At 40.2% G+C, this 26,344-nt stretch overlaps 1 protein-coding gene and 1 long non-coding RNA gene across 3 annotated transcripts; both read left to right on the forward strand.

The window, feature by feature from the left end:
* The first annotated feature begins 12,718 nt into the window (after positions 1-12,718).
* LOC144703565 (uncharacterized) lies at positions 12,719-14,650 on the forward strand. The gene is made up of 2 exons (XR_013581554.1): positions 12,719-13,955; positions 14,067-14,650. It is a non-coding gene; the product is annotated as an uncharacterized LOC144703565 (long non-coding RNA).
* Positions 14,651-21,588: 6,938 nt separating this feature from the next.
* On the forward strand, positions 21,589-25,329 carry LOC144703514 (Regulator of Vps4 activity in the MVB pathway protein). Of its 2 annotated transcripts, none has more exons than XM_078575687.1 (6): positions 21,589-21,737; positions 22,473-22,605; positions 22,708-22,811; positions 23,287-23,458; positions 24,085-24,225; positions 24,894-25,329. In XM_078575687.1, the coding sequence occupies exons 1-6, from the start codon at positions 21,688-21,690 to the stop codon at positions 25,188-25,190; spliced, it is 897 nt and encodes a 298-aa protein (XP_078431813.1). In that variant the 5' UTR covers positions 21,589-21,687; the 3' UTR covers positions 25,191-25,329. The 2 variants fall into 2 exon arrangements, with proteins under 2 accessions (XP_078431813.1, XP_078431812.1); XM_078575686.1 differs by lacking the exon at positions 21,589-21,737 and adding an exon at positions 22,136-22,269.
* The last annotated feature ends 1,015 nt before the right edge of the window (positions 25,330-26,344 follow it).

Below are 26,344 nucleotides of genomic sequence, written 5' to 3' on the forward strand. Positions count from 1 at the left end.
TAGTCTGTGCTAGACAGAAAAGGGTGACAACAAAAGAACATATCAACATATAAATATATATAAATATGTGTCTATTTATGTATTTACCCCCATCTCAATCACTAAATCTACAGCTCAACTTAAAGGGTTTGACGAATAAGAAAACAGGAAACAGAAAAAAAATTATCGGTAACCTCGTCCTGAGTATGTAGCTATTCTCAAATAAATGTATGAAAGAATTAGTCAAGTATAGTAGCCATGAAAAATGTGGCCATTGACGTTTTTGACATAGGGACTAGGAGTGTCGAACCTTATTGGAGAGATATATATAGGTGCATTTTATTTTGAGTCATTTGCAAGTTATAAATTATGCATTAGGGGTAAAGTACTAAAGTCTTCAATTTTTTAAATGAGGGCTATGTCAAGGACATATTAGAGCTGATACATTCTGATCCATGCAGCATTATGTCCACTAAAGAAAACATGGTTACTCATACTTTATTTATTTCAATAAAGAGTTATCTATATTCACATTTGTGTCATTAATGATATACATCTGAAGTCTTCTGGATGTTCAAAGAGTTTGAGAATGAGGCAGACAAGCAAGCTGGAGTTCACAAAATTCACAAAGCATAAGACTATCCTAACTCAAGTGACCCCTAAACATACACCTCTATGAATGGATCATCAAATAAGAGGAATTTCACTAGAATGAATATGGTGTGACTTGTGAGGAGCTATACAAGACGGCTAGTAATTATTTGGCTACATACACAGACTGTAGATACATATCTTCAAAACATGTTTCCTAATAAAAACAGGACTTCCAGTCCATATGAATAACTGAAGGAAACCCAAATTCAAATATATTAATGTGTGAGGTGTCTAAGACATAAAAATATGCATGGCACATTTAAGATACAGTTTAAGACTAAGAAGCCACATTTTTATGGATATCCAAGAGAGACAGTTGGATGGTGCTTCTGTTAACTATAGAAACTAATGAATCTTGTTTACATGCATCTTTTACGGGTAAATGTCAAGATGGACTGGGAGAAATTCTATATCTGACACCATACAAGCTCCTTGAATGAGAACTCAGTCTTCTGTGATATACACATAATAACTTCATAGGTCTAGAAGACTAACTAGAAAAAAATTAGAAAAAAATGATAAAGATTTTGGACCCAATGATTCAAGTAAATATCTATATATTCTATCTGAAGAATGACTATATGTGTACCTAGGAAGTGTTCATCTGTGGTTCTAACTTTAGGAATTTTAAAGAAGAGATGGATTCTAAAATGCAGTCATGTAAAAAATCAAGTCTAGAACTTGATAGGTCCTCTCGTGGGTAATATTTCTCTTGTGTTAGAGGATATTTTAAACAAATTGGTGCTGATGGACAAGTTGACACATGCAAACAAAGAGTGGTGGAGGAAGGTTATACTTTAAACCATTTTAGGAAAAAAATATATCATTTATTTAAATTTCTTATTTTATACACTATATATGATTACCATAATCATTCACTAGCATACACAGAGTGATGAACGAATCAAACCAGGTCAAGAAGGATGATAGATATTAACTTGAATCTCATTAAAAAAATATGAAAATTTTGGATAGAAGATCATGACATTCTTTCAATTATCAAGATATTCAAGATTTGAGAAGGTAGTGATGTATACACATATGGCAATGATGAGAATGGAATATCTTAATTGACCCATGATCCTATCTGTAATTTTTATTTTATTGTGATCAAACACTTGGGGTCCCCATTAGTATATTCGACTTCAAACACTTGGGGGCCCCGATAGTATAATGGAATTTAAAGAGACAAACTACACTGGTTCGTCGACCAAATACACAATTTAAAGAATTATCCATTCGGGGATTCCTCTTAATGTTGTAATTTAACATACTCGATTTTGATAGGGCTTGCTTATAAATAGACGTTACCCCCCTAAATCCCCCTCGGGGGGAACACTACAGATTTGAGAAGGTAAATTACACGAACCAATCCTAAAATCGCATTCGAAGTAAACTTCTCCTGCTCCTTGGCTATGTTTCATTTATATTTTTCTCAGTCTAGGCATCTTACCACCAACGAGAAGAAGCTTTCTAAAAAATTATGTTTGAACAGAGATGATGAGCTCCAAACGACCTCTTTATTAATGGCTAGAAAATTCTGAGCGGCTACACACAAGGGTGGGTTTTCTCAAATTTCATTCCCCTTTAACATGCCCTAGGCATGGTTGAGTATAGGGGATAATTGAAAAGCTTACCTTAAACTGTCAGCCAAAAAATCTGTCAATATCATTAGATAGCAAGAGTGTCTTAGTTAATTCTTATGGCTTTCATCCTATGCCATGCCACGTTTAACCTTAAAATAACATGATTAATTAGATGATTGGCTCATTACAGGATCACAAATAACAACGTCATAATGATGTGTTCTCCATTGATTGGTGCAACGATCCATTGGCTGAAATTGGGCAAAATCAAGTTGGACATGTGATGAGATGATTCTTTAAACTAATTAAATCATAAAGAAAATATTATTACTCCTAAATTTAATTTCAAAATGATCGGATACCTGAAACTTATAGGAACTGGAATAATAACTGATATATATGTTTATTCAATTTACATGAAACTGTAACCATTTCAATGCATATAAAGATGTAAGATCCATGACATAAATACATAAATATAACTGATATATATGTTTATTAATGCATTCTTGTATGTTTCATATATATCATCATCTAGAAATTTGTGTTCATATAATGTATCATGACACACCAATGTATTCATTATTAAGAACAAGAGGACAATAGTACAAAATATAGAAAAATGAAAAAAAAAGAAAATAAACCCTAAAAAACACAACGATTCCTCATAATTTTTCATCAAAAGTTTTCTATACTGAGCGTTACTCCCCCCCTTACATAGGGGGTAATCCCACCCAGAAAAATAAGGAGAGGCCCACATAAAGGGTCGTATGCGCCCCTAAAAGGAGAGGCACACATATTGGACCATACATAGGCCCAAATACAAGCGAACAGACACAAACACACAAACACATTAGCTTGCATACAAAGCCTACAAACAAAAAGAAGTCATAAACGCACAAGTAATGATAACGTCAACCTCCGGGGGCCTGTCGACCAGGCCAAGTACTTGATGGCCGGGTCTTTCACCTCAGCCCTGGCTCCTCGAGCTGGTTGAGACCAGGTTTCAGGTCTAGATGGTCCCCATCATAGATATACTATCATAGACACTTGAATCATTAGATAGATAGTATTATTAATTGCTTCATCCCATATGCATGTGTTTTTAACTTTTGTCTTTTATATAAACATGCTAAACATAATATAGGAAAAATCATCATCTTTGAATATACTCATTTTTTCTATCATCAATTCAAGTGAAATGCTAAATAAAAGAATATTTCTTAATTATGAAGTCAAATCTCTGAAATTTGATATCAACTAAAATTATTTTTTTATGAAAAATGAAATTGAACCTACTATTCATCTCATTATTTTTTACATCTCTCCTGAGTACAAAATATTCTCTTAACATGAGCACACTATTGTAGAGTATAGGTCCTATTAATAAACAAGTTGAATCATATTTATTTCTCAAAATATATAAATAATATTTATCCTATCAATAAATCTCATTTCGTAATCATTTCCATAGTTAAGCGTACAATACTACAAGAAATGTTTTTTAAAATATGACACATTGCAATTTCTATTTTCTATAATATTTGTCTTTTATTACATTGTCTTTCCGATTACTATATTTGAAATCAAAATTTTTAATAGAATTAAATTAGTATTACTAATGTTCATTGTGTTCTATTTATTGTTAGGTATTATTCTGTAAATAACTTATTTCCAAATCATACGACATGATCACTTTCCATTGTGCTCACTTTGAAATACGGAGCAATGTCAACTCATTTACCAAACTTCCCTATTTACTTTTTTTGTGGGACTTAAATATAACTAAAATATTAAATTAGAAAAATAGTATACTGGTTATAAGAAATTTGAGAAAAATTACTTGTGCATAAAGTACATGTATTGGTGTACTAGAGCATCATATTTTTCATTTATAGCTAATTTAAAGATTTGTTAAAATGTGTGTTTCACCTAGATAAATATTTTTTTCAAACTATTAGGGATTTTATTTCTTGAGGATCATTATTTATGAATCTTATAATTATAAATGATATTTTACCATAATCTTCTACGAAAAGTATCACAAATAGTTTGGGACATTAGCGTGATCTGGCATGTTCATCGGCTACTCCCGGACGCAAAAAGGGTATCGGGTTCTCTTTTGCGACACTCAGACCTCCGTCATTTCTGCAGATGTGATATTCCATGAGGAGTCCCCCTTCTTTTCTCTAGAGTCAGTTCCTTCTCATGTTCCCGTAACACCTCCACCAGGTTTCTCTCCTCTGCTTGATGTTACGGATGCCCCTCCTTCTCTTCTCATCTGGCTAAACTCCATCTCCTCGACTTCCCCTTGTCCATCCTCGGCTCCGTCACCCTCACCGATGCCAGATGCAGATCCTCTCACCTCCAATGGTGACTCAACCGCCGCCTCTCCAGCCCAAGAGCCCATCTCTCCGGCCCTGGAATCTTCTTCTCCCACTGATGATCTTCACCTTCCCATTTCCCTGTGCAAAGGTACCCGTGTATGCACTCATCACCCTATCTCTCATTTTGTTGCCTATGATCGTCTTTCCCCCTCTTTTCGTACCTTTGCCTTGGCTGTGGCGTCTGAGTCAGTACCCAGGACGTATGATGAAGCCGCACAAGTACCCGTGTAGAAAGCTGCCATGGATCTTGAAGTCCAGGCCCTCGTTTCGTTGGGGCACATGGAAGTAGGTTTCTCGTCCTCGCGATGCAAACATTGTCACTAGCAAATGGGTATTCACGGTGAAGCACAATCTCGACGGGTCAATGACCAGACACAAAGCCCGATTGGTCGCTCGCAGCTTCACATAGGTCTATGGGATTGACTATACGAAGACTTTCTCTCCGGTCGTTCGCATGAACTCCATTCGTGCGATTCTGTCCTTGGCGGTCAATCAGGCATGGGGTATGCATCAGCTTGACATCTCTAACGCTTTCTTATATGGTGATTTGGAGGAACAGGTGTTCATTGAGCAACCTCCGGGGTATGTTGCTCTGGGGGAGTTATGGCATGCGGAAAGTGATTTTGATTTATGGCCTCAAGCAGAGTCCTAGGGCGTGGTTTGCCAAATTCAGGGGTCTTCTCAAATAATTTGGTTTCACTCCATGTCAAGCCAACCCCACTGTGCTTACCAAACACACACCTACCTGTATTATCATCCGCACCATCTATATGGATGATATTCTCATTACAAGGAGTGACACCGAGGGCATTCAGACCACCAAACCCTATCTCCAGCAGCATCTTAGTCTTTGTGATTTGGGCACTCCTCGGTATTTTCTTGGTATTGAGTTTGCTTACCTAGGTGCTAAACTCTCACTCTCCCAGCGCAAGTACGTTCTAGATATACTTCAGGAGACAAGACTTCAGGGGTGCAAGCCTACTTCCTCTCCAATGGAGATCCGTCCTCTGTTTTGGGACACGTCTTCACCAATCCTTCCTCTGGCTGATCAGTATCGGCGACTCATTGGGAAGCTCAACTATCTGACAGTGATGCATCCCAACATCGCACATGGGGTTAGTATTCTTGCCCAGTTCATGCAGGAACCACATCAAGTTCATTGGGCAGGAGCTTTACAAGTACTTGCATACATCAAGAGTGCACCTGAGCGAGGGCTTCTTTATAAGAGACATCGTCACCATCGCATTGAAGCTTATTCAGATGTACCATATGTAGCTGACCCATGGGATCACAAATCCACGACTGGCTACTACACGTATGTCGGCGGTCATCTAGTTACATGGCGATCTAGGAAGCAGAAGGTGGTCGCCTACTCCAGTGCAGAGTCCGAGTATCGCGCTATGGCCTCCACAACACGAGATATGATATGGCTTAAATTTCTGTTACACGAACTCAATGTAGAGGCTCCAACACCTATGCCGATGTATTGTGACAATCAAGCTGCTATCTTCATTGCTAAAAATGAAGTGTTCCACAAGCGAACTAAGCACATTGAGGGAGACTGCCATTACATTCGCGACAAAGTAATGACAGGGATCATATCAACTCCTTTTGTCGCATCTTCCCAGCAGCTTGCGGACGTCTTCACCAAGAGCTTGTCGAGCATCTCCTATGATGGGATCAGCACCAAGCTGCTCATATTCGAGATATATGCTCCAGCTTGCGGGGAGTGTTAAACAAGGCGCCTCGTATGAGCTTGTCGAGCATCTCTCTTCTCTCTCTCTTTCTCTCCTCTCTCTCTCTCTCCCCTCTCTCTCTCTCTCTCCCCTCTCTCTCTTCTCTCTCTCTCTCTATCTCTATCTCTATCTCTCTCTCTCTCTTTCTTTTCTCTCTTTTTTGTATTGGGTACGTAGTCACATCATGTCCAACACTCTTTCTTCTTCTTGAATTAGTTTCTATTTTCTCTGCATTCGTTCGCAAAATACAAGTGACACTAAATGATATTATAAGAGACCTTTAAATATCAATGATCAAATTTATTTCCATAAAATTAAATAGAATGAGTTTTTACTTCTTCAAATGGATAGTCATAAGCTCAACAAGTGTATGGCTCTATACATGTGCCAATGGTTCTCAAAACATCAATTCAACTTATTTTCTACAAAGTAACTATTAAATGTAGCTAGCAAGTTGATCACACATTCCACATCGTTAATATATTAACTGTTCATCAATACAATGTATTTGTTATAATGCACATGTTATGCTTATAATGTAGTCCATGAATACAAGATTCGATTTAGAGAAATCCGATGAAAACATGCATTAAATATCACTCGCATCTACCTATATGTTCTAAATATTCATATTTCAAGGATACCTGAGTGGGAAATCAAATTATCCTGATAGCGGAGCATTACATAGTCCCACTAGTGTGATGACTAGCTGATCTTGTAACCATTAATGTAGAGACACTAAGGATGGATTGAGGGTGTTATTTAGTGGAAAGAGTTCACTAAAATAAACAGTATCAATCTGTGAATGGTATTTTACCAACCTCTCAATCTAGTTGATTCATGTCATGGTTGTGTAAGGTGGTCCTAAGACATGAAACACCAAAGATATATTGTGGATGGATGGTTGTACTTTAACTAAGAGTTGACCTATCATGGAATAGCAAACAATCTTAGTTCGGGTGTAACACGAAGTACACAAATTTGATGGAGGGGTCAGGATGGGATTTTTCACCATCATTACACAAGAAGAAAGCTCAAGGAATACGATGTGATGAAGTCCTTGGCCAAGGTAGTGGAATATCAAAGAAGGTTTCTCATATGGTTTTTGAATGCATTAGTACTTTTGATCAATTAGGGTTAGTAGTCCACCAAATCCAAAGTCATCCTAGGATCACCAAGCGAATGAGGGTCTTTACAGGGAATATTCATGATGAGAAACAAGTTCCATGAGTGAGCTGATACACCCTTTTGTATCTTTTATAACATGATGCGTATCTTGGCATCTCATTAACTGAATATTTTATTGGCTTTTATAAAAATATCCACAGGAAAAATCAACATTCAGGTGCGCCCGTTATAGGTGCCCATGCCAGCCATATTTGAGCGCCCCTATCATGATCCACTTCTCAAAAAGCACTGAATACAGTTAATGAGAAAGGAATAAGAGAATCAAGATATAGGCAAAACCAAGGTATATTGAATGTTTGTGAGTGTAGGATTAACGAAATACACAAGCTTTAAGTGGATTATGGTAGGCTTTGGGGGATGAATAACAGGAGACTTTGGGGGGTCAAGGACAACAGAGGAGACTTCACCAACCTTTTTTTTTCTATCCTTGTTGATCCAAGACGACATCTAGGATGTCGTCCGGTCAGTACCGAGACGATGCTCAGATACCGGGGAGAGATACGCGAATGTCATCCAAGACGTCATCCGTCGTTGTGGGCCTACGGAGATGCATCTACATGATGCGATGATATCCATGGTGAAGTACGTACCGGCCACGACTCGTGGGGTTCACAGGAATCCGTGCGCCAGGGCAGGCGATCGACGGCAGTGACGGTGACCTCCTGATCCTCGTCAGAGAGACGAAGTAGTCTATGGCGCCAAACAAACTGAGTCCGTTGGTGCTCTCACGAAACAGCAGGCTCAGTCGATACCTAGGATAGACGCTCGATAGGAATCTCTCGTTGACAAACCCTCTCACCTACTCTAACCCGAGTGCGTTGGAGTGCGTTGACAGATATATGATAAAAGATAATTAACGGGCGAGCTAAAAGGGTGAGGTACCTCGTGGTGCGTCATCCCACAGTTGTACGTAGTCGGTGCAGATGGTATTGGTGGGGCGGAGTTCGGTGGAGCTGTGCGGAAGGCAGGCATGGCATCGCCTATAGGCGGCGTTACGTGGCGCTGGAGTAGTGATGTATGGAGCAGAGTATGATGATGGAGGAGTGAGGTGTGTTGACGAGTGTGGCACGGGCTTGGACTCAAGGTCGACTAACGGGCACAGCGGTGTGGCACTTAGCGAAACCTCAGCCCGGGCTCAGGGCTTAGCTCTATCAACAGGTGTAGTGCGAGGATGGCACTGGCGCCTCGGTCAATGGGCAAAGCGTGAGGACGGCATTGTGTGACTCGATCAACGCACGCAGCGCGAAGACAGGATCAGCGACGCTTGATCAGTCGTGAGAGTGAGGGTAGCCAACAGGCGCGACACTGGCTCAGTCGCGGGCGGCATGGAGGTGCGCTCCGGGAGCGGCGGCGGCGGCGGCGGCGGCGGCGTCGGGAGCGGCGGCGATCGTGCGCTCGCAGGCAAAGCTGCAGCGGGCATCTGGTGTCGAGAGTGGGCGGGGTCATGCAGTCGCAGGCAAGCTGCGCCGGGCGTCTGGCATCGGCGATCAGGGTGGCAGGTCCGGGCGACGGGATCCGCGGTCTAGGGCTCTGGCGGGACGGCGGCGTCCTTAGGGGAAGTGCTACGGCGTCTCTTCGGGCGGCGCTAGCTGACGACCACGTCGCAGCAGGGTGGCGGCCTCCGAGTCGGCGCAGGGAAGCAGCCTCGGCGTGGGGCCACGGGGGACGGCGGCCCTCAAGGTGGAGCAGGGCGGCGGCCCTCGGGGTGGCGCGGGGTGGCAGCCCTCAAGGCAGCATGGGACGGCGGCCATCAAGGCAGTGGCCCTCGAGGCAATGCGGGGCAGCGCGGGGCGGCGGCCCTTTGGGCGACACGGGGTGGTGGCCCTCGGGGCGGCAGCCCTCGAGGTAACCTGGGTGCGACGGTCTACGATTCGGCGTGGAGGCAGCCTAGGGCTCCCGCATCGGAGCGGCGGCCGGTCTAGGGTTCCGGCGGTGGAGTTTCGGTGGAATGGGAATCCGCAGGAACGGGAGCGGGCGACAGCTGTCGGCCCCGTTCACGTTCCGTTCCCTCTCTCTCACACTCTTTTTTGTCCTTTTTTCCATTTTTCTTCTTTCTCTCTCAAGAGGTCGTCAGGCTACTTTTTTCCAAAAATTCACAAATCTAATCTTGAGGGCGCTCTCTCCTTCTCTTATGTAGGGAGGGTGATGGGCCCGAAGGATGGACCAAAAGAGGAGGGCCCATTAGGAAAGGGGCCCCCTCTTAAGACCACTAATACAGATGTTTTAAAACAAAACAAAAAGGGAAGAGGATTTGAAGGGGAAAAGATGAAATGAAAAGGGCCTTTGCGAGGATAATGGCCCGAGAAAATCAAAACTATCTAGATACTTTTGCCCTTGCCTCGGTGTGCCTTTCTGGCGGCGCTCAAGCCGGCGGGTGTAGCTGGCGACGACGTGGACTTCTGCATCGTATTTGATGGTGCGGGATCCCGTGCTCCATCACTTGTACAACCTTTTTTTGAAGTATTTTTCTCCTAGGGGTCATTTACAAAAACTTGGATATGGCCCATCATCACCTCGAGCTGCATACTTGGCATTAAGGACTAGCCTAAGCTATGTAAAAAACTATTATTTCTACCATATCATCTAATCTCATTCCCTAGATTTTCACATAATTTGGGTTAAAATAAGTCATTTTAAGGCTCTAAATTGTGCAAAAATATTTATAAAATTTTACTTTCATACTTAAAGGATAGAATCCACAAGGAGCAGGTAATGAGAGAGTTAATTGCACTTAAAATTTATTTCGGGGCAAGAAATAAATTTTATGAAAAATTAAACCTTTGGCTTCCCCACCCCTAGAAAAATCTGCAAGCGACTGTGCTAGCAGGCACACAATTTGGGGGTGGTGGTAGTTGATGAAAACTGCTCTTACTTTTGCTACAAGAGGAATTTTTTAGTTCTGTTTGATTTTCTAGAAATCTTGATGTCTAGGATATCCATTTTAATATGTACTTAGAGAAAAAGGGGAGGAAAAATCAAATTCAACATTCTAGATATCACACAAACCTTTCTGTCACTTCTTCCAAGGGCGAAGGGGTATTTTTCCTCCAAGAATATTGATATCACTTGAACGCTTTATCCCACACTCTGCTAGAACAATAGTGGATCAAAAACTATGATGCAGTAGTCTTCCAACAATCAGCTTGGAGAAAAAATCCAAGATTAGAGACAGAGAGGGGAGAAGAGTTTCAATAGAAGTGTCCCAACTCTTGCATCCATTGGATTTAACTCCAAGGGTTTGGAGGGCTTGGATTACTTGATTTCCAGACTAGATACATGTCTCTCCTTCCTAGATTTCAAAATAGACATTTTAAATCCAAATTCTGGGTTCCACAATTTTTGCCTTTAGTTGACCTGGTTCTTCGAGAGGTTTGAATGAGCTTTAAGAGTGGGCTTCTTCATATTATCTAGAAGATGGATTATTTTTCTCTTTGTCTTCCTTTTGTATTCCAAAGTCACCATTTCTTTGACCTATGTCTTTTATTTCAAATGAAACTCCAAGAAGATGTGATAAATCCACTGACTCTAAGGACTTCAGTGGATTTAGTTTCAAAAATCAATAAAATGCATAAAAATAGATCTTTAAAAAATAAATCATAAATTTCTCATTTTATCCTTAAACGTTGAATAATGAGTGTCCAAACAGAAAAAATAAAAGGTAAAATGAAGAATAAAACCATAAATTTCTTGATCCAATTTTATGTGATCAGTTACATGCAATGAATAAGATTAAAGGGAATAAAGAATCAAATTCAACCCCTCCCTCTTACGGCATGCCTTGAATGTTTAAATTTAAAAAATAAAATATAATATAAATGTAAAATATGATCCAGACTTATCAATAAATCAATCAAATTGTGAAAATAGTTAACTAACTCATATAATTCATAAAGGTTGAAGGTATTGTGACTCACCTAGCTCTTGAAGTAAACCTCAAATGAATTGTATTTCTTACTGCTCTATTTTATTATGTTATAACTTCTTCAATCCATATCAAACGATACGATTATAGATGATATATATTTTCATGGATGTTATAAGTAGAGTTTTCATTGAATAAAACCTACAAAAAATTTGAAAATATCTCTAAAAGATGATCCTCTTGGTAATGTCTCTAATGGGGAAAATCTTATGGCATGGTATTATCCCCTTTAAATTCTTAAATCATTTAGATCCTATGTATTTATAAGATGTTAGAATTTTTCTATTAAAGTTCAAAAAATGGTAGTAATAATCCCAAGTGATGATATTTAGGTTAAGGTCGATGACAGGACAAATAGTAGGTCTCAATAATCTCCTCCTTATAAATTTTTTCAAACCTGAAAAAAAATGATTTTCAATCCTATGGATATGGCATGATTTTAGCAAGAAATGATCTTGAAATTTTTTTCAAAAGATGCTGTAATTTTCTATAGAATGCAAGATATATTTCTACATATTTCCAGTGCAAATTTTCATTTAGAAGAGAAGATAATCTAATATTAGGGCAAAATATGCCTACATGGAATTCAAAAAATAAATAGATGAGTTCAAACTTACAAAAATTAAACAGTCAAATGTGTCTAATATGCATGTCAAATTAAGACAGGGAAACTGGCTTATTTTGAACTTGAGTAATTACAGATTTCTCATTTAGTTCGCAAGCCATAAAAGGTAACCAACATTATAATTCCTCCATGAATTTAAGTTAGAAAATTTCTGAAATTTCCGGTATATATCTCAAATTATCTTATTTCAAGTATTATAAATATTTGAATTCAATAAAATAGTATACTACTTTGGGTATAATTACCGAGGTAGGTAAATAAGTCCACATTGGCCATCATGTTTCACTTGTCAAATGATGTCTGTTAGACTGAAGTATTGTAATAAAGACATAAAATATGGGTATTGACATGTCATATGAGTATCTTGTCCTAAAATGATGATGTGACCTATTGACCACATGGTTGAGTGTAAGATGTATTTGGCCGCGGTGTGTAGCGGCCGAGGGCGGTGATGAGGTATCATCACGAGGTAAAGGAGCAGTTTTACTCTGTTGTCCCCGAGTTATGCGACATCCCCGCCCCCTGGACGAAGATGAATGGTTCTAACTCGCCAGAGTCAAGTTCTTCACACCTCGGGAGGATAATGGAGGACCATCGAAGCCACTAAGGAAGACAGGGGACCATCAAAGCCCGCTAAGGGCCTGCGGCCTAGTCAACGAGCCTCGCCGATGCTTGACATCTTATCTTAGTCAGTTTTATTTTGTTTTGTTTAATTGTAGGACCATTAGGGGTGGATCCGCTTGTTATCGGGCCACTCCACTAACGGGCCCTAGGGCACCTTCCCGTTCCCTATAAAAGGGAAGAGATTCCCAAGGGAGGAGTTGTTGTTTTGTTTTTTTTTAATTGAGAAAAGGTTGTGGGGGAAAGGGAGGGGGGGTTCCACCCCTGGCCCCCTTGGGGAAGAGACACCGTGCCTAGCCTAGGCGAGAGGAAGAAGAAGACCGAGTCATCGGCCGAGCCGACTCAGCGCAACCCGGCCGATTCCCGCGCTGAGTCGACTCAGCGCTGACTCGGTTTTAAGTGACCGTCGAGTCACGCGCCGAGTCGACTCAGTGTGACTCGGTTTTAAAGAAAGGGCATTCGAGATAAATCGTTGATCTTTCAGGGGCATTTTCGTCAAGAAAAGAAGCGAGAGAGCTAGGGTTTTCGATGGGCCGCCGCGCCGCCGCCATAGTGCGCCGTCGGCCGCTCCCACGACGCCGCCTCGCCTGGACGCACCCGCCTCGCCTCGCCTCGCCGCGCCGCCGTGCGTCCCCTCGCGATCCGCCGTCCAGCCTCGTTCCGACCGCGCCGCCGAGTCCAAGCTCCCGCCGCCCTGCGCCACCGCCGTTATTGCCGTCGTCGAGTCCCGCCGCCGTTGTGGCCTCTTGCCACCGGCCGCCACGCCAAGCCAGCCGCGCCGCCGCCTTCTGGAATCCGGCCGCCTTAGAGCCGCCGCCGTTGCGCCGCCGCCGATGCTCCTCCGCCGACGCGGCCTCCTACCGCTGGCCACCAGGTCGCCATTGTGCGTGCCTCCTGCTGCCCGGGACGGGCCTTGTTCGATTGCCGCCACACCGACCGCCGATGCCCCACCTGAGCGCCTGAATTGCCGCCTCCTGCGGCCAGGTCTCCCCAACGTGACAATGAGGGTTGACCATTGACTCAGAGGACCTCGTTGTCGACTCAGTTCCGCCCAGGAGACCCCCCCCAAACCGTCGCCGCTGCGACGAGAGAAATTCGCCATCGGTATATTAGCCCGCGGATTAACATGTGTGGCGTGAAGCAGGGAAATCCGTCGCCACCTCAGATTATCGGGAAGGGTTACGACGCCCGGACGGTCAACTCCACGCCCGTGCTGACGATGATTGGCCCGAGAGCTTCGATCAGCCCATATTTCAGGTTCGAAAGGGCTCAGCCCAAGAGTAGTTCATAGGTCTTTTCAGGTTTAAGACGACAGCTCCTTTGATGTAAACACGAGCCGTTCGATCCCGGCGCGTCGTGTTACACCAGGCGGCAACGTGCGGTAGCCGAGGGCGATGGCGGGCTGCAGTCGAGGGCAGCGGCGTGCGGCGGCCGAGGGCCACTGGAGGCGGCCGTCGAGGGCAGCTGGAGGCAACCGTTGAGGGCGACTTGAGGCGACCGTTGAGGGCGGTTAGAGGCGGCCCTCGAGGGAGGCTGGAGGCAGTCCCGAGCGGCGGGCGGCGGCGGCCCCGCAGGGACCGCCGCGTGATGGAGGCGGCCCCGTGCGAGGGCGGCGGTCCCGCTTAGTGGGGGCGGCCCCGTGAGAGGGCAGCCGTCCCGTGCGAGGGCGGCAGTCCCGCTTAGTGGGGGCGGACCCGTGCGAGGGCGGCGGCCTCGTGCGAGGATGGCGGCCCTGTGCGAGGGCAGCTGCCCCGTGTGGCGGCAGCGGCGGCGACCGCCTAGGGTTCCATCGGCATGTCCAGACGGAACAGGAGGGGGGGTAGAACGGGCCGGGCGACCAAAGTCGGCCCCGTTCCCGTTCCGCCCTTCTCTCTCTCTCTCTCCCTCTTTTCTTCTTTCTCTCCCCTTTTTTTTTATTCCTTTTTCCCAAAAATTCAAAAGAGACTTCTTCACTTCTTAACCTAGGGGTCCTATATATAGGCCCAATGAGGAACAAAGGGAAACATTAACTAGAAATGAAATTTTAACCTAAACCTAGGAAAAAAAATACGTAAATAACTTGAGGGCTTTGCCATCAAAATGTGCCTCCAAGGAACTCACCTTGGAGTTAATGTTTTGTCAACATCTATGACAGAGGTCTACTTCACATGGATACATTCTGAGGACTTAATTTGATTTAGACTAACTCATACTTGTCTGATGATTGACCATTACCTGATTATCAATCATTCTTTATCATAAGTTGTGATTATATCATTCATTTTCAACCAGGAAAAAGGAAAATTTTGACAAAAATATCTCCAGTCATTAGCTAAAGCTTCAGATCTGTGAAATCTTCCAAAAATAAAACCTCTCAGGATGTTTACCCACAAGAAGGTGTATACCCTGAAAAATGATAGGAAGATCATAAAAAAAAATTTCAAAAATATAAATATAAATATGTTTTAAATATTTAGTAGTATAATTTCACATCCCAATATCTCTTATTTAAACAATGTCAACCTGAGGAGAAGTGACCTCGTTCACCATAGAATCCAAAAATAATAATCCAATGCAAAATATGGCAGAAGAGTATAATGCTCTGATGAAAGTTAAAACATCGATATTAGCTCTTACAAATCTAAACTATCATGTAGTAAGATGTAAACAGTTTATAAGTTAAAATATAAACCTAGTGAATACATTTATAAATAAAAACCAACAATAAAGTTTTTAGTTTTTCATAAATTTATGGCATTTCATTAAATATTATATAACTAGAGTACTTTTGTCTATATATGTAAGAAAAAGGTGCAAAATTTGTCAATTAGTTGTTTCTAGCAGAATTTTGAATGGATATCTGACATAAAATATCTATATAGAAACTCATATGGATTTAAAAAGCCTGAATTTCATGATATTGTCTAACATTTTAAAAAATCAATCTATTGCCTGAAACATGTCTCTATAGCTTGGTTCAAGAAATAATTTACTGGTGTTATTGGTTCGAAGAAAAATATTTCAGTATTCTTCAAACCTTCTCCAATTAATTACATTTTTTATTCAGATTTATGCTGATTAAACTCTTATCATTTTTCTCAATTTTCTAAAAAATTAAAAATTCTTTGAAATTGTATTGAAATGTGTTGATACCTAGGTCTAGAAGATTATGTTCATGTAATCATATTAAATCCATCCAATAATATTTATTTTATCAATTAAAATATATTTCATATTAATCACAATTTCTTGGACAATTTTACTTTAGCTGATTATTTCAATGCAATTATTGATTATCATTAAAAAGATCATTTTATAATTATGTTCAAGATAAATGGTCGCATCATTATCATTGTATCATAATATATTAAAATTGTACATATCCTTAGACTTCATTATAACCATCATAACGTAATAATAATCAGGTCTGTATTCATAAATACTTAATGAGACATGGACATTGGCTCACACCCTATATAATTACATTAATCAAAAAACTTAATTAATATTTTTTGGGATCACACATGGTCTGGCACCTAATCCATTTCGGGCGCATGTATAATTATTCTTAGATTATCCCACATTCCATCTCCCAATACTCAGAACCTACCTTTTGAAAGGCACATCACTGTTACCCATTTCCCGCCATAGTACATCATCGTCGTTAGATGTTGCAAGGGGTCATCAAATGCCACGTCCAATGCATGCATGCAGCAGTGGACCCAGTAGCCAATTAAACCTACCGTTCATGATCATTTGAACCACTAATCTGACAAGGTCAACTTGGTCTGATCAGTTTGAAACTAACCAAGCCCACTAAGCTAGGCCTGCCTTGGGTACCCAAATTTGTTTCCCCTTCCCTATTAATAGCTTACTCAAAAGTTTTTCACAAAAATCCATTAACAGTATATCCACCTATGCCCTTATAATATTGTCTATGCGATCCTCTAGGCCCATGTATCATTCTATTTAATAATTTAATGGTCAAATATAAATTATTAGACAACCTGATTAACTAAATATATCAATGAATAGATCAATTAACTACAAACTGATTTAGCCCAATCAGTAGGTTAAGTTTCCATCCCATAGGGTGTTAAACTACACCTTGTGCTCTAGAAGGTACACAATATCGAATAAACTTTTCCATGGAACATTTACTATCATCATTTCTCATCCTTCATCAATGTGACGCTCTCAATTGACTTAACTTAAATAAACATGGTGGAGTAATTGGCTTGACTAAAACAAAATATCCATCAGATAGGGCACTCCTATTTAAACTCTTATACCCTCAATTTGTATTCCATCTTGGATTCCTCTCCATACCTATTTTTGGTGGCCTAGTGAATTCAATTTAAAGGACACATTCTTGTTATATAATATTTTTGGGAGGAACGATTCAATTTTGATCAATATTCTTGGAGAAAAATTACCAATCAGCCCTTGGGGGAACTGGTAACAAGACTTGTCTGATCTCTAGCATATTTTTTTTTGAATTTTTTACAAAAGTAGAATTTTGAGTGGATATCCTGAATAACATTTTTTCGAATGTACCAAAGCATACTAAAAAGTCCCTCATTTAGCAAAAGTTGCAGATTTTTCCTCCATCACATCTCACCATCGCCAGACGCTGAAAGTAGCCATCCAATGCCACCCATAAAGCCTACAAGCCCTCAAAGACCCAATCGCCAGTCAACCTACGGGCTAGGATCATTGGAACAGTTAAGCAAATCAGTTAGACTTGGTCTGATCAGTCTGAGCCTGACCAAGCCCACATGTTTAAACCAAATCGACCCAAAATTGACCTCTGTTTAGCTTTTAAATGTTTTCAATAAAGAAATTCCCTAACAACTCCAAAATTTTTCATTAAAATCATGATGGAAATATATGTGGCCGGCAAGCCAATCACGCATTCCACATCCCGTTTCATATACATTAATAGAACATATTCATTATAGTGCACGTGTGATGTGTATAATGAAGTCCATGAATACATGATCGGACTTAGTGAATTATGATGAGATCGTAATGCGGAGATCACTAGTCTTTAAGCATGTGTTCTAAACATTCCTATTCGAAGGATACATGAGAAGGACATCGAAGTATCCAGATAGAATAGCACTATCTAGCCTCACTCATATGATGAGTATGGCCGGTCCCGTAGCCATTAGTGCGGCGACACTAAGGATATATAGTGGGTGCTCTTTAGTGGAAAGAGTTCACTGAATTGATCCGTACGAATCCCTGAATGGTATTATACCGAACTGTCAATCAGGTTGATTCACGTCACGGTTGTGTAAGTGGTCCTTAGATCTGAGACACAAAAGACGTCTTGTGGACGGACGGTTGTACTTTGGCTATGGCCAACGAGTCTCTAATAATGGGATTCTAAACGGTCTTAGTTCGGGTGCATCAAGAAGTACACAAAGGCGGTTGAGTGGTCAAGATGGGATCGTCCACCCTCGATATAAGAGGTGACAGCTCAAGGAAGACGATGCAACTAAGTCCTTGGCAAAGGCAGTGAAATATTGGAGAAGAGTTCTCCGATGATTTCCAAATGCATCAGTACTAACTCGGATGACCGATTAGGGTTTGACAGTTGACCATACCCTAAGTCGTCAAAGGAGCGTCAAGTGGATTAGGGATTATACATACACGGTAACCGATGACGAACAAGTTCCATGAGTGAGTCGATACACACTCCTTTATATCTTCTAGGACATGAGGTGTAGCTTGGCACCCCACGTGTTCGAGTCTCGACCTATCGATTAGGTTAAATCGATCCGACATTAATTAATCTATATGATGATATAGTTAATTAATTTGGAAGGCCAATAAAGGTTATTGGGCCGCTGGAGTCGTTAACTAGACTGATACATGGGCCTAGAGGGTCACACGCAAATGGTCTTTTGGACGTTGGAAGATATACTTAAGTTTTGGGGGTTTTTATGAAAAATACCCACTTAGTATAAATAGGGGAAGGCCCTGAACGAAATTCACCCAGGCCAGAATTTTTCAGGGCTCTTTCCCCTTCTTCTCCACTCTCCCCACACCTCCTCTCCATCCCTGAAGTGATCGGGACAACGTAACGACGCCGACGGAGATAGAACAGGGCTGGTCTACGAGAAGGAGGAGATCCAACGCGCCGACGACCGCGTGGATACATCTAGAGGCTGCACACTTGAGCAGCTCGATTCGTCTCGCTCCGGGATCGAAGAAATCACGAATGAGATTCGTGCAAAGGTACGCCGTTTCAATGGTTTTTGTCAATGCCGTTTGATTCGCAAAAAAGACTTCCGTTGCGCATCGTTTTTGATTTGTTCAACCAGATCTAGGCCACTACAACCCAACAAATCATACTTTACTATTGGTGTATAAAAAAATTACTTGGATCTTTTAAATTAGTTTTTACTTGTTTGGTCATGTTTTTATTAAAAAAATGCTTACAAAATCATTTAAAATCCATAAAAATATTTTAAAAATCTAAAATCTAAAAAAATATGTTCCTAAACAATTTGTTTTCTTTTTCAATACATGTTGCTTGTGGATTCAACCTTTACTTACTTCATACTATCGAAATTTTTAAAAGACGATCGTATAAACTGGAGTCTTAAATAACATATGAATCCAATTTGGTATTCAACTGTAGGGTTAGTAGGCTTTCATTTTCACTTATACGTTTTACTCCATCCATATTTTTAGTCATTCTTGCTATTAGTTTTTCTATTGATTATAAACTCGGCGTAAAAGTATTATAACTTCAAAACACACCAAATTATATGAATTAATTCTGATATATTCAGTTATGGAATAAAGCGAGCCTTAAGAAGTTCACCCACAAAGAAACACTAATAATATCTTGGAAAAAAGTTGAAAAATATATAAATAATTTAGGGAGCTTGTTACATGAAATAATATGTGTTTAAGGACTTTATTAGGAATTGTCAGAACCATGGGATCATTTAAAGATTGGAAAAAAAAACTAATGCTGGAGCTCTAAAACTTAATCTAGTAATATATTTTGTATTATATATTTTTGGAAAATGTCATGATATGTAATTTTACTTCTCATATATCCCCGTCTTTATTCCTCTAAAGTTAATAATATTTCTTAGTTTTTATTGAATAGATCTTATCTAGACAATACATTTCAAAAGAAATTTTAGTTTTCTGGAATTATTTGGATTTTTCTATATTTCTTCAGAATTTGCTGAATTCCCCTTTCCCCAAAAAGGTACAAATCAATCTGTGTATATTTACAATATTCACAGAATTTTATAAATATTTTTTTGACTAACAAGGAATTAAATTTAATGTATGTATATGATTTCAATAATTTAAATTTAATTTTTAAATGCAAAAAATAAATTATTTTAATTTAATTAGCTGTGCAGTGTGATGTTTGTCGTCTGTTAACAAATTTATGAGCAGGAGCATGGATAAGAAGTAAAATAAAATAAACTAATAGAACGAGCCCAGTTTCACCACCCACTCCTTTCATCAAGCAACAGTTTTCCACATACGTAATAGCCATAACAATGCATTTTTCTGGTGATTGACATGGCCCATCATTGGCAGAAAATAGAGGAAAATAAATGTGACACATGCCAAAACGCCATTAAATCCCAATGAAGCAATTCAAATCCATAAGAGACTCTTTGCAGGGAGTATTCTCTTTGTTGGGGACTTCAGATCGTATGGCAGGACATTATGTGGTGCCGCCCTCGCACAAATAGTATTCGTCACTAGCTGCGCGAGGGAAATTAGACAGCAGATGCCCTTGTCAATCACGTGGTACACACACAAACCCCTACATCATTTTTCCTTTCTTGGCAGGAAATCCCTCCGACAGCTCGTGGATGCTATCGTGTTGAACGCCTTGGCTTGTCGGCTCTTCGCACGCGTCGCACATTGTCGAAGGAGGGGCAGGAGAGCTAATCCTCTCGCCTGATAGTCCAACTTGCCACGCACCTCAACATTGACATCAGCGGACGACGGGTTGGACTGCGCACACTCCAAGCATCAAATTTGCTACGCCGGCTCCACATATTTATGCTGGCACAAATGATCATCTTCCGGCGATTGGCCCCCACAATTGGCGTATTCCATGAAGTACGTGAGGCAGGAGCGCTCGCTCACTCGCTTGACTGATGTCCTCGCCACACACCTCGTCGATCCCACCTGTCAATGGTGGGGAGGTGTCCGCACGCTCTATGCATCATCACTGCCGCAAGGGGTTTTGGAGAGACGTCGGCAGGAACGACCTTCTCCGAGTACCTACCAGGTATCACTTATGTATCTTCTCTTTTTCCTGCACATGGGCGTGGACGAGTGGGATCTGATTGGGATATTTATGCTAGCTCGATACCTATAAACGCTGATAAACAATCTACTTAGATATAAAATCCCCTTGGGTGTCGTCCAGGGCACGACTGGGTCAGTGTACGAACACACCCGCAAGGTTGGATGTACCCAGCACCATGTTTTTTGCCAATAAAAAAAATCCATAAGAGACTCAAGTAAATCGTATAAAATATATTTGGACTTGTAAAACTAATATCTCTAAAAATTGGAAGTCATATATTCTAAAAAAGAACCATAAAATCAAGAAAAATCAGACGATGCTCCTTGAGCAAATTTAATCATTCCAAACCTCGATACCATGAGTATATGATAATTACAATGCAAATAAACATATGAAATTAGCATGTTATTAGAGTTGAATGCATTAATTAGCATGTTACTAGAGCCTTGTGGATAATCAGCTGGAAATACTATTTAGAATCACTTCTAATGATGGCTTGTTAGAGTAAATAATGGTTTAGGATTTGCACTATTGGGAAAATTTGGAGAATGCATTTTAGGCTCATTCTAGATGAATAACTGACTTCTACGGAATGCATTCTCAGAATGCATTCAGACTGTGTCAAGAACATAAATACATTGGTTTTATACATGAAAGTTGGGCCAGATTCAATTTTTGGGAGTCAGCGATCTTCGGGGGAGGATGTCGTCGATTTCAAACATGTTCAATAGGGGTGTATTGGGGGCCAGATGGTAAGATTTAGATGTTATACTCGTTTCTGTATATTTTGATCCGTTTTTCTTCTTAAAGTTCCAAGATTTATCGCAATTCAAAGAAACCCAGATGATAGTTTCCGTAATTCGAGGTTTCGGTGATGATCTTGCTTGCTTATGAGTGATATTATCTTCGGCGATGGGTAAATTTTTATTTTCATGAGATTATTCGATCCATGATGGATTCCCAATTTCTTCGAATTGGTCGTAACTTTCCATGTTCGGCTTGATTAGTCGGTGTGAATTGAATCGTTTGTTATTTTTTCCAGTTTAATTTCTTTTATGGTGAAATTGGCGTTATCCCCATTCCCTCACTGAGTCTTGTTGGTTGGAGACTGTTTGACTACCTTGTCTCATTTTTCTATTTTTTTGTGGAATTATATTACTGTTGAATGGTCTTTTGGGTCTTCTTTGATTGCTTTCTATCAAGGTCTAACCATGTTTTTTTTGGTGAAATTGTTGCCATCTTAAAGACCTCTGTTAGTCCCCATCTCGTGCCATGTCTTGATAGGTGAGACTGCATGGGAAGTTTTCTGTTTACATTAAGTACTGAGATAATTATCATCTCTACTCAGCCCCTTTTCAGTTTCTTTCCAGTTCAATTACAATGGATGTTTGTCTGGCCACTTGGAATTCAATTTTTAGAATATGAGTATTCTGTATAAAAAACTCATCATTCCAATATCCTTCTCGTTTTGTTTTTCTGTAATGCAGTAAGACATGTTTGAATCTTGCCATCTCACGGATCAAACTGCTACGCAATAAGCGGGAGGTTCAGATGAAGCAGATGAGGAAGGAGATTGCTCAATACCTTCAAAGCGGTCAGGAGGCCATTGCTCGCATCAGGGTTTGGTTGCCAAACTGAGAAATTGCTTCATCATCATCATCATCGTCATCATCATCATCATCATGACCATCACCATCTTCCTTTTTATTTTGTATTAATCAGGTGGAACATATCATTCGCGAAGAAAATGTATCTGCTGCCTATGAGATCGTGGAACTTTTCTGTGAATTCGTGCTTGCTCGTGTCCCAATGCTGGAAACCCAGAGGTAATTAGACGGAATTCTTCAGTTTTTCAGCGTCATGCGTACTCATTAGTCGCAAAGATATTCATTTTATCATTTAATCTTTTAATTTTTTTACAGTCTCATACTTAAACATGACGCTTTACTAACTCATGGATGGTCTTTTTATGTTATGTTTATGACACGATCCACACTCGAAGGTCTCAAAGTTATTTTTATTGCTATATCTTACCAAATTTCTTGCTATTTTATACTTACGATTTATCTCCTTTTCTGCACCCTCCAGCATGTCTCATTGTATCACATGATCACGCAAAAATCCTTAGTCATAGAAGTATTCGATCTGATACAAAGATTAATGGTAAATCCCCTTCACATCATATATCTCGTGCATTCTGGAAAGCTAAATTTCATGACTTTTATGCATGTAGTACCTTCTCTTTTAGTAATTATAGCTGCAACATGTTATTTATGGGTGGATATCTTATTCATGTAACAGAGATTGCCCCTCGGAATTGCAGGAAGCAATTGCCAGCATCATCTACGCGGCTCCGAGATGCTCTGACCTGCCTGAACTGATCCAGGTCAGAAATCTCTTCACCACTAAATACGGCAAAGATTTTGTCACTGCCGCTGCCGAACTCCGACCTGACTCGAACGTCAATCGAATGGTGAGTGTTAGGATCCTCAAACCTTGTTTGGGGTCTTCCCTTTATTTGACTTTAGGGTAGTTTCATTTTTAATGTAAGTATCCCTCTTCTAAGGAAGGCAGCCAAGAAGTTGTCTCTATAGCTTTTTTATTAGGATCTCAAACCCTGTTTGGCGTATTCTGTCATTTGACTTTAGGGTAATTTTTTTTAAATACGTTTCGTCCTTCCAAAAGGAAGACAGTCAACAAGTTGTTGAATTGGCCCTGGTAGATCTCCCAAAGGGAGCACAGGAGCCACCGAACTATGAACTGGCTCAAACACCAACAAGTGATATTGATGGAATGCTCCACGTTTGATATTTATATTTTTTTCATTTGGCCATAGGGTGGTTTCTATTAAATACCTGTAGCCTTCCCCTTAAGAGGACAGTAAAGAAGTTGTTGAAATGGATATTTGAAATTCCCCCAAGGGGATGTAGACATTTTTTTTCTTCCATCCTCTCTCTTTCACCACAACCCTTTCCTCCAGTGAGGCCTACTCTAGGAACTCTATCATTTATAACATAGTATTTATTATACAAAAATAAAATCATACCTCTGATTCCCCACGTAGGAGTGTTTAAGACCTCTGTTGATTTCTTTTGACAGATAATTGAGAAACTCTCAATCAAGGCCCCTGCACCCGAAGCAAAGCTCCAGTCTTTGAGACGGATTGCTTTGGAGTACAGCATCAACTGGGATGCTTCCAGTACTGAAATTGAGTTTAGCAAGAAGCATGAAGACCTCCTGGTATGGAAATTTTTCATTAGTGCCCAATATTTATCTCTTTTTATTCCATTTTTAAGGACAATTCTCTGTAAACATCATTGTCGTTGAACTCCATAGGGAGGATACACGATGAAGAAGAGAGAAGAGAACAGAGCGGTGTAAAGGGAAATTACTATAATACCCCCAATTCGAACACTTTAAAAAGTTGCCCATTACGCAAGTAAACAAAAATTATTTTTCTCCCATTGATGGACGAAAATTGTGTTCTTTCGTGATTACAATTTGATACTTTTATTCTGGAAAAAAAATTCAGGAAATGAACAAATCCCTTCTAAAATGCCCTCTTAAATATTCCATCTTATTTCTTCAAAGCAAACCTCTTGCCTCATCTTTTTGTATCCCATAAAATTTTCCCCCTCCCCAATAAAACGAAAAATTTGTTCTCCTGTTGAAAATTCTTAAATTTGATCTCCTGACCGTGATTTTATTCCTTCATTTTACCAAAAAAAAATCGTCAAGTATCGGATTCCTTATAGAAAGCCCACTTTATCTGCAATCATGATTTTGAGAAACTGCCTCTTTGTGCCTCCTAGTCTTATCCCTTGTAAAACTTGCCCATATCTACATAAAAAAAAATAGGATTCTCCCGCTGTAGAGTGATAAAATTTATTTTTTAATACTTTTTACAGGAAGGTTTAACCTCTTCTGAAATCATGAACACTGAGATAAAAGTCCATGAACCCCCCATCATATTAACAGCTCAAAGTCAAGCCCAACCGCCAGTTCATGCCAGCTCATCCCCTAAAAAGGTAAACAGTGCATTTGTGACCGTTGGATCTCTGGGCGAGGTGCCACGTGATACATCAGATGTTCTGGAGAGAGCTCGTGCAGCCATCGCTGCTGCTGAACGGGCTTCGGCGGTGGCTCGGTCTGCGGCTGAGCTTGTGAGCGCTCCAACTAATTGGCGAGCTGGAAATGGAAAATAGCATTAGACAGAGTCTCTTTAATTTATTTTTATATTTTGTTAATATAAGGAGGAAGAAAACGAAATAAATTCCTGAATTTTGGGGAGAGTAAATACCAACTTTTCTGTGAAGAAGCCATGAAGTTATGATTTTGATGTTATTTTTTGCATTTTTTTCTGCTTCAAATTTCTTACCCAAGCCAGTTCAGACACCCTGCTGCAACTAGTTTTATCAGTGTATTAGGTAGTTCGAGTAAAACTCCTTCAAATTAATGTGATATTTGCATCCCTGTTGAGATTTGTAGGTCTACTGGATCCTTATTCAAAATTAACAAATAAGGATTTTTGGGATCTCATTCCAGAATAGGTTTTTATTTAATGAGTGCCGAGGGAATCTTCGATGATATAAGGTCTTACACCAAATGGTGAAGATATGGGGGAATTTTTTGGAAATCTAATCTATGGGTGACATGAAATTAAAGATATTTATGTGATTCCACACGTCCTTAATTTATTTATTTTATGTAGGCATCTCTTTTGAGAATATATAGAAGAGGATCAAGCTGAATAATTTATACCCGCTCATTTCCGAAATATCTGAATTAAATCTAATTATGTTTTGTAATATCATAGATGACATCCTACAGAGGAGCTTCAATGATGAAGAATTTGAAATACACATGGTCACTGTTAATGTAGCTACGGGAAAAGAGTGAGAAATAAACTATTCATTGATCTACATCCTCATTTGTAAATTGATAAACTCAAATGTACTGTCATTATTGATTTGAGTTAAATCAATACTATTCATACCAACAAACACATAATAACTGCAGATAGTGGATGATTACATGTTCTCCACAGGAAACATATCTTAAGGATTTAACTATCTCTAAGTAGTGATTTGGATAGGATTAGAACGGATATGTAGAGTGTAAGAGGTAGTGTTGTGATGGAAAGGGTGAGACAAGAGGTTCTAGGAGTTGGATGAAGACGTCGGTGTCAATGAGAGAAGTAGTCAGGGTGACGTGAATAGATTGGATGGAAATGAGGAAGTAAGATGGGCAAAGATGTGGGGAGAAGATGGTGGACGTAGGAGATGAATGAGGAATGAGATGGAGGAAGATAGCGGTTTTGGGTTTATTAAGTAAATGGAGGGGAAAACATGGAACGAGA

Source organism: Wolffia australiana, chromosome 5 (genome assembly GCF_029677425.1).
Source record: "Wolffia australiana isolate 7733 chromosome 5, ASM2967742v1".
NCBI classification, from domain to species: Eukaryota; Viridiplantae; Streptophyta; class Magnoliopsida; order Alismatales; family Araceae; genus Wolffia; species Wolffia australiana.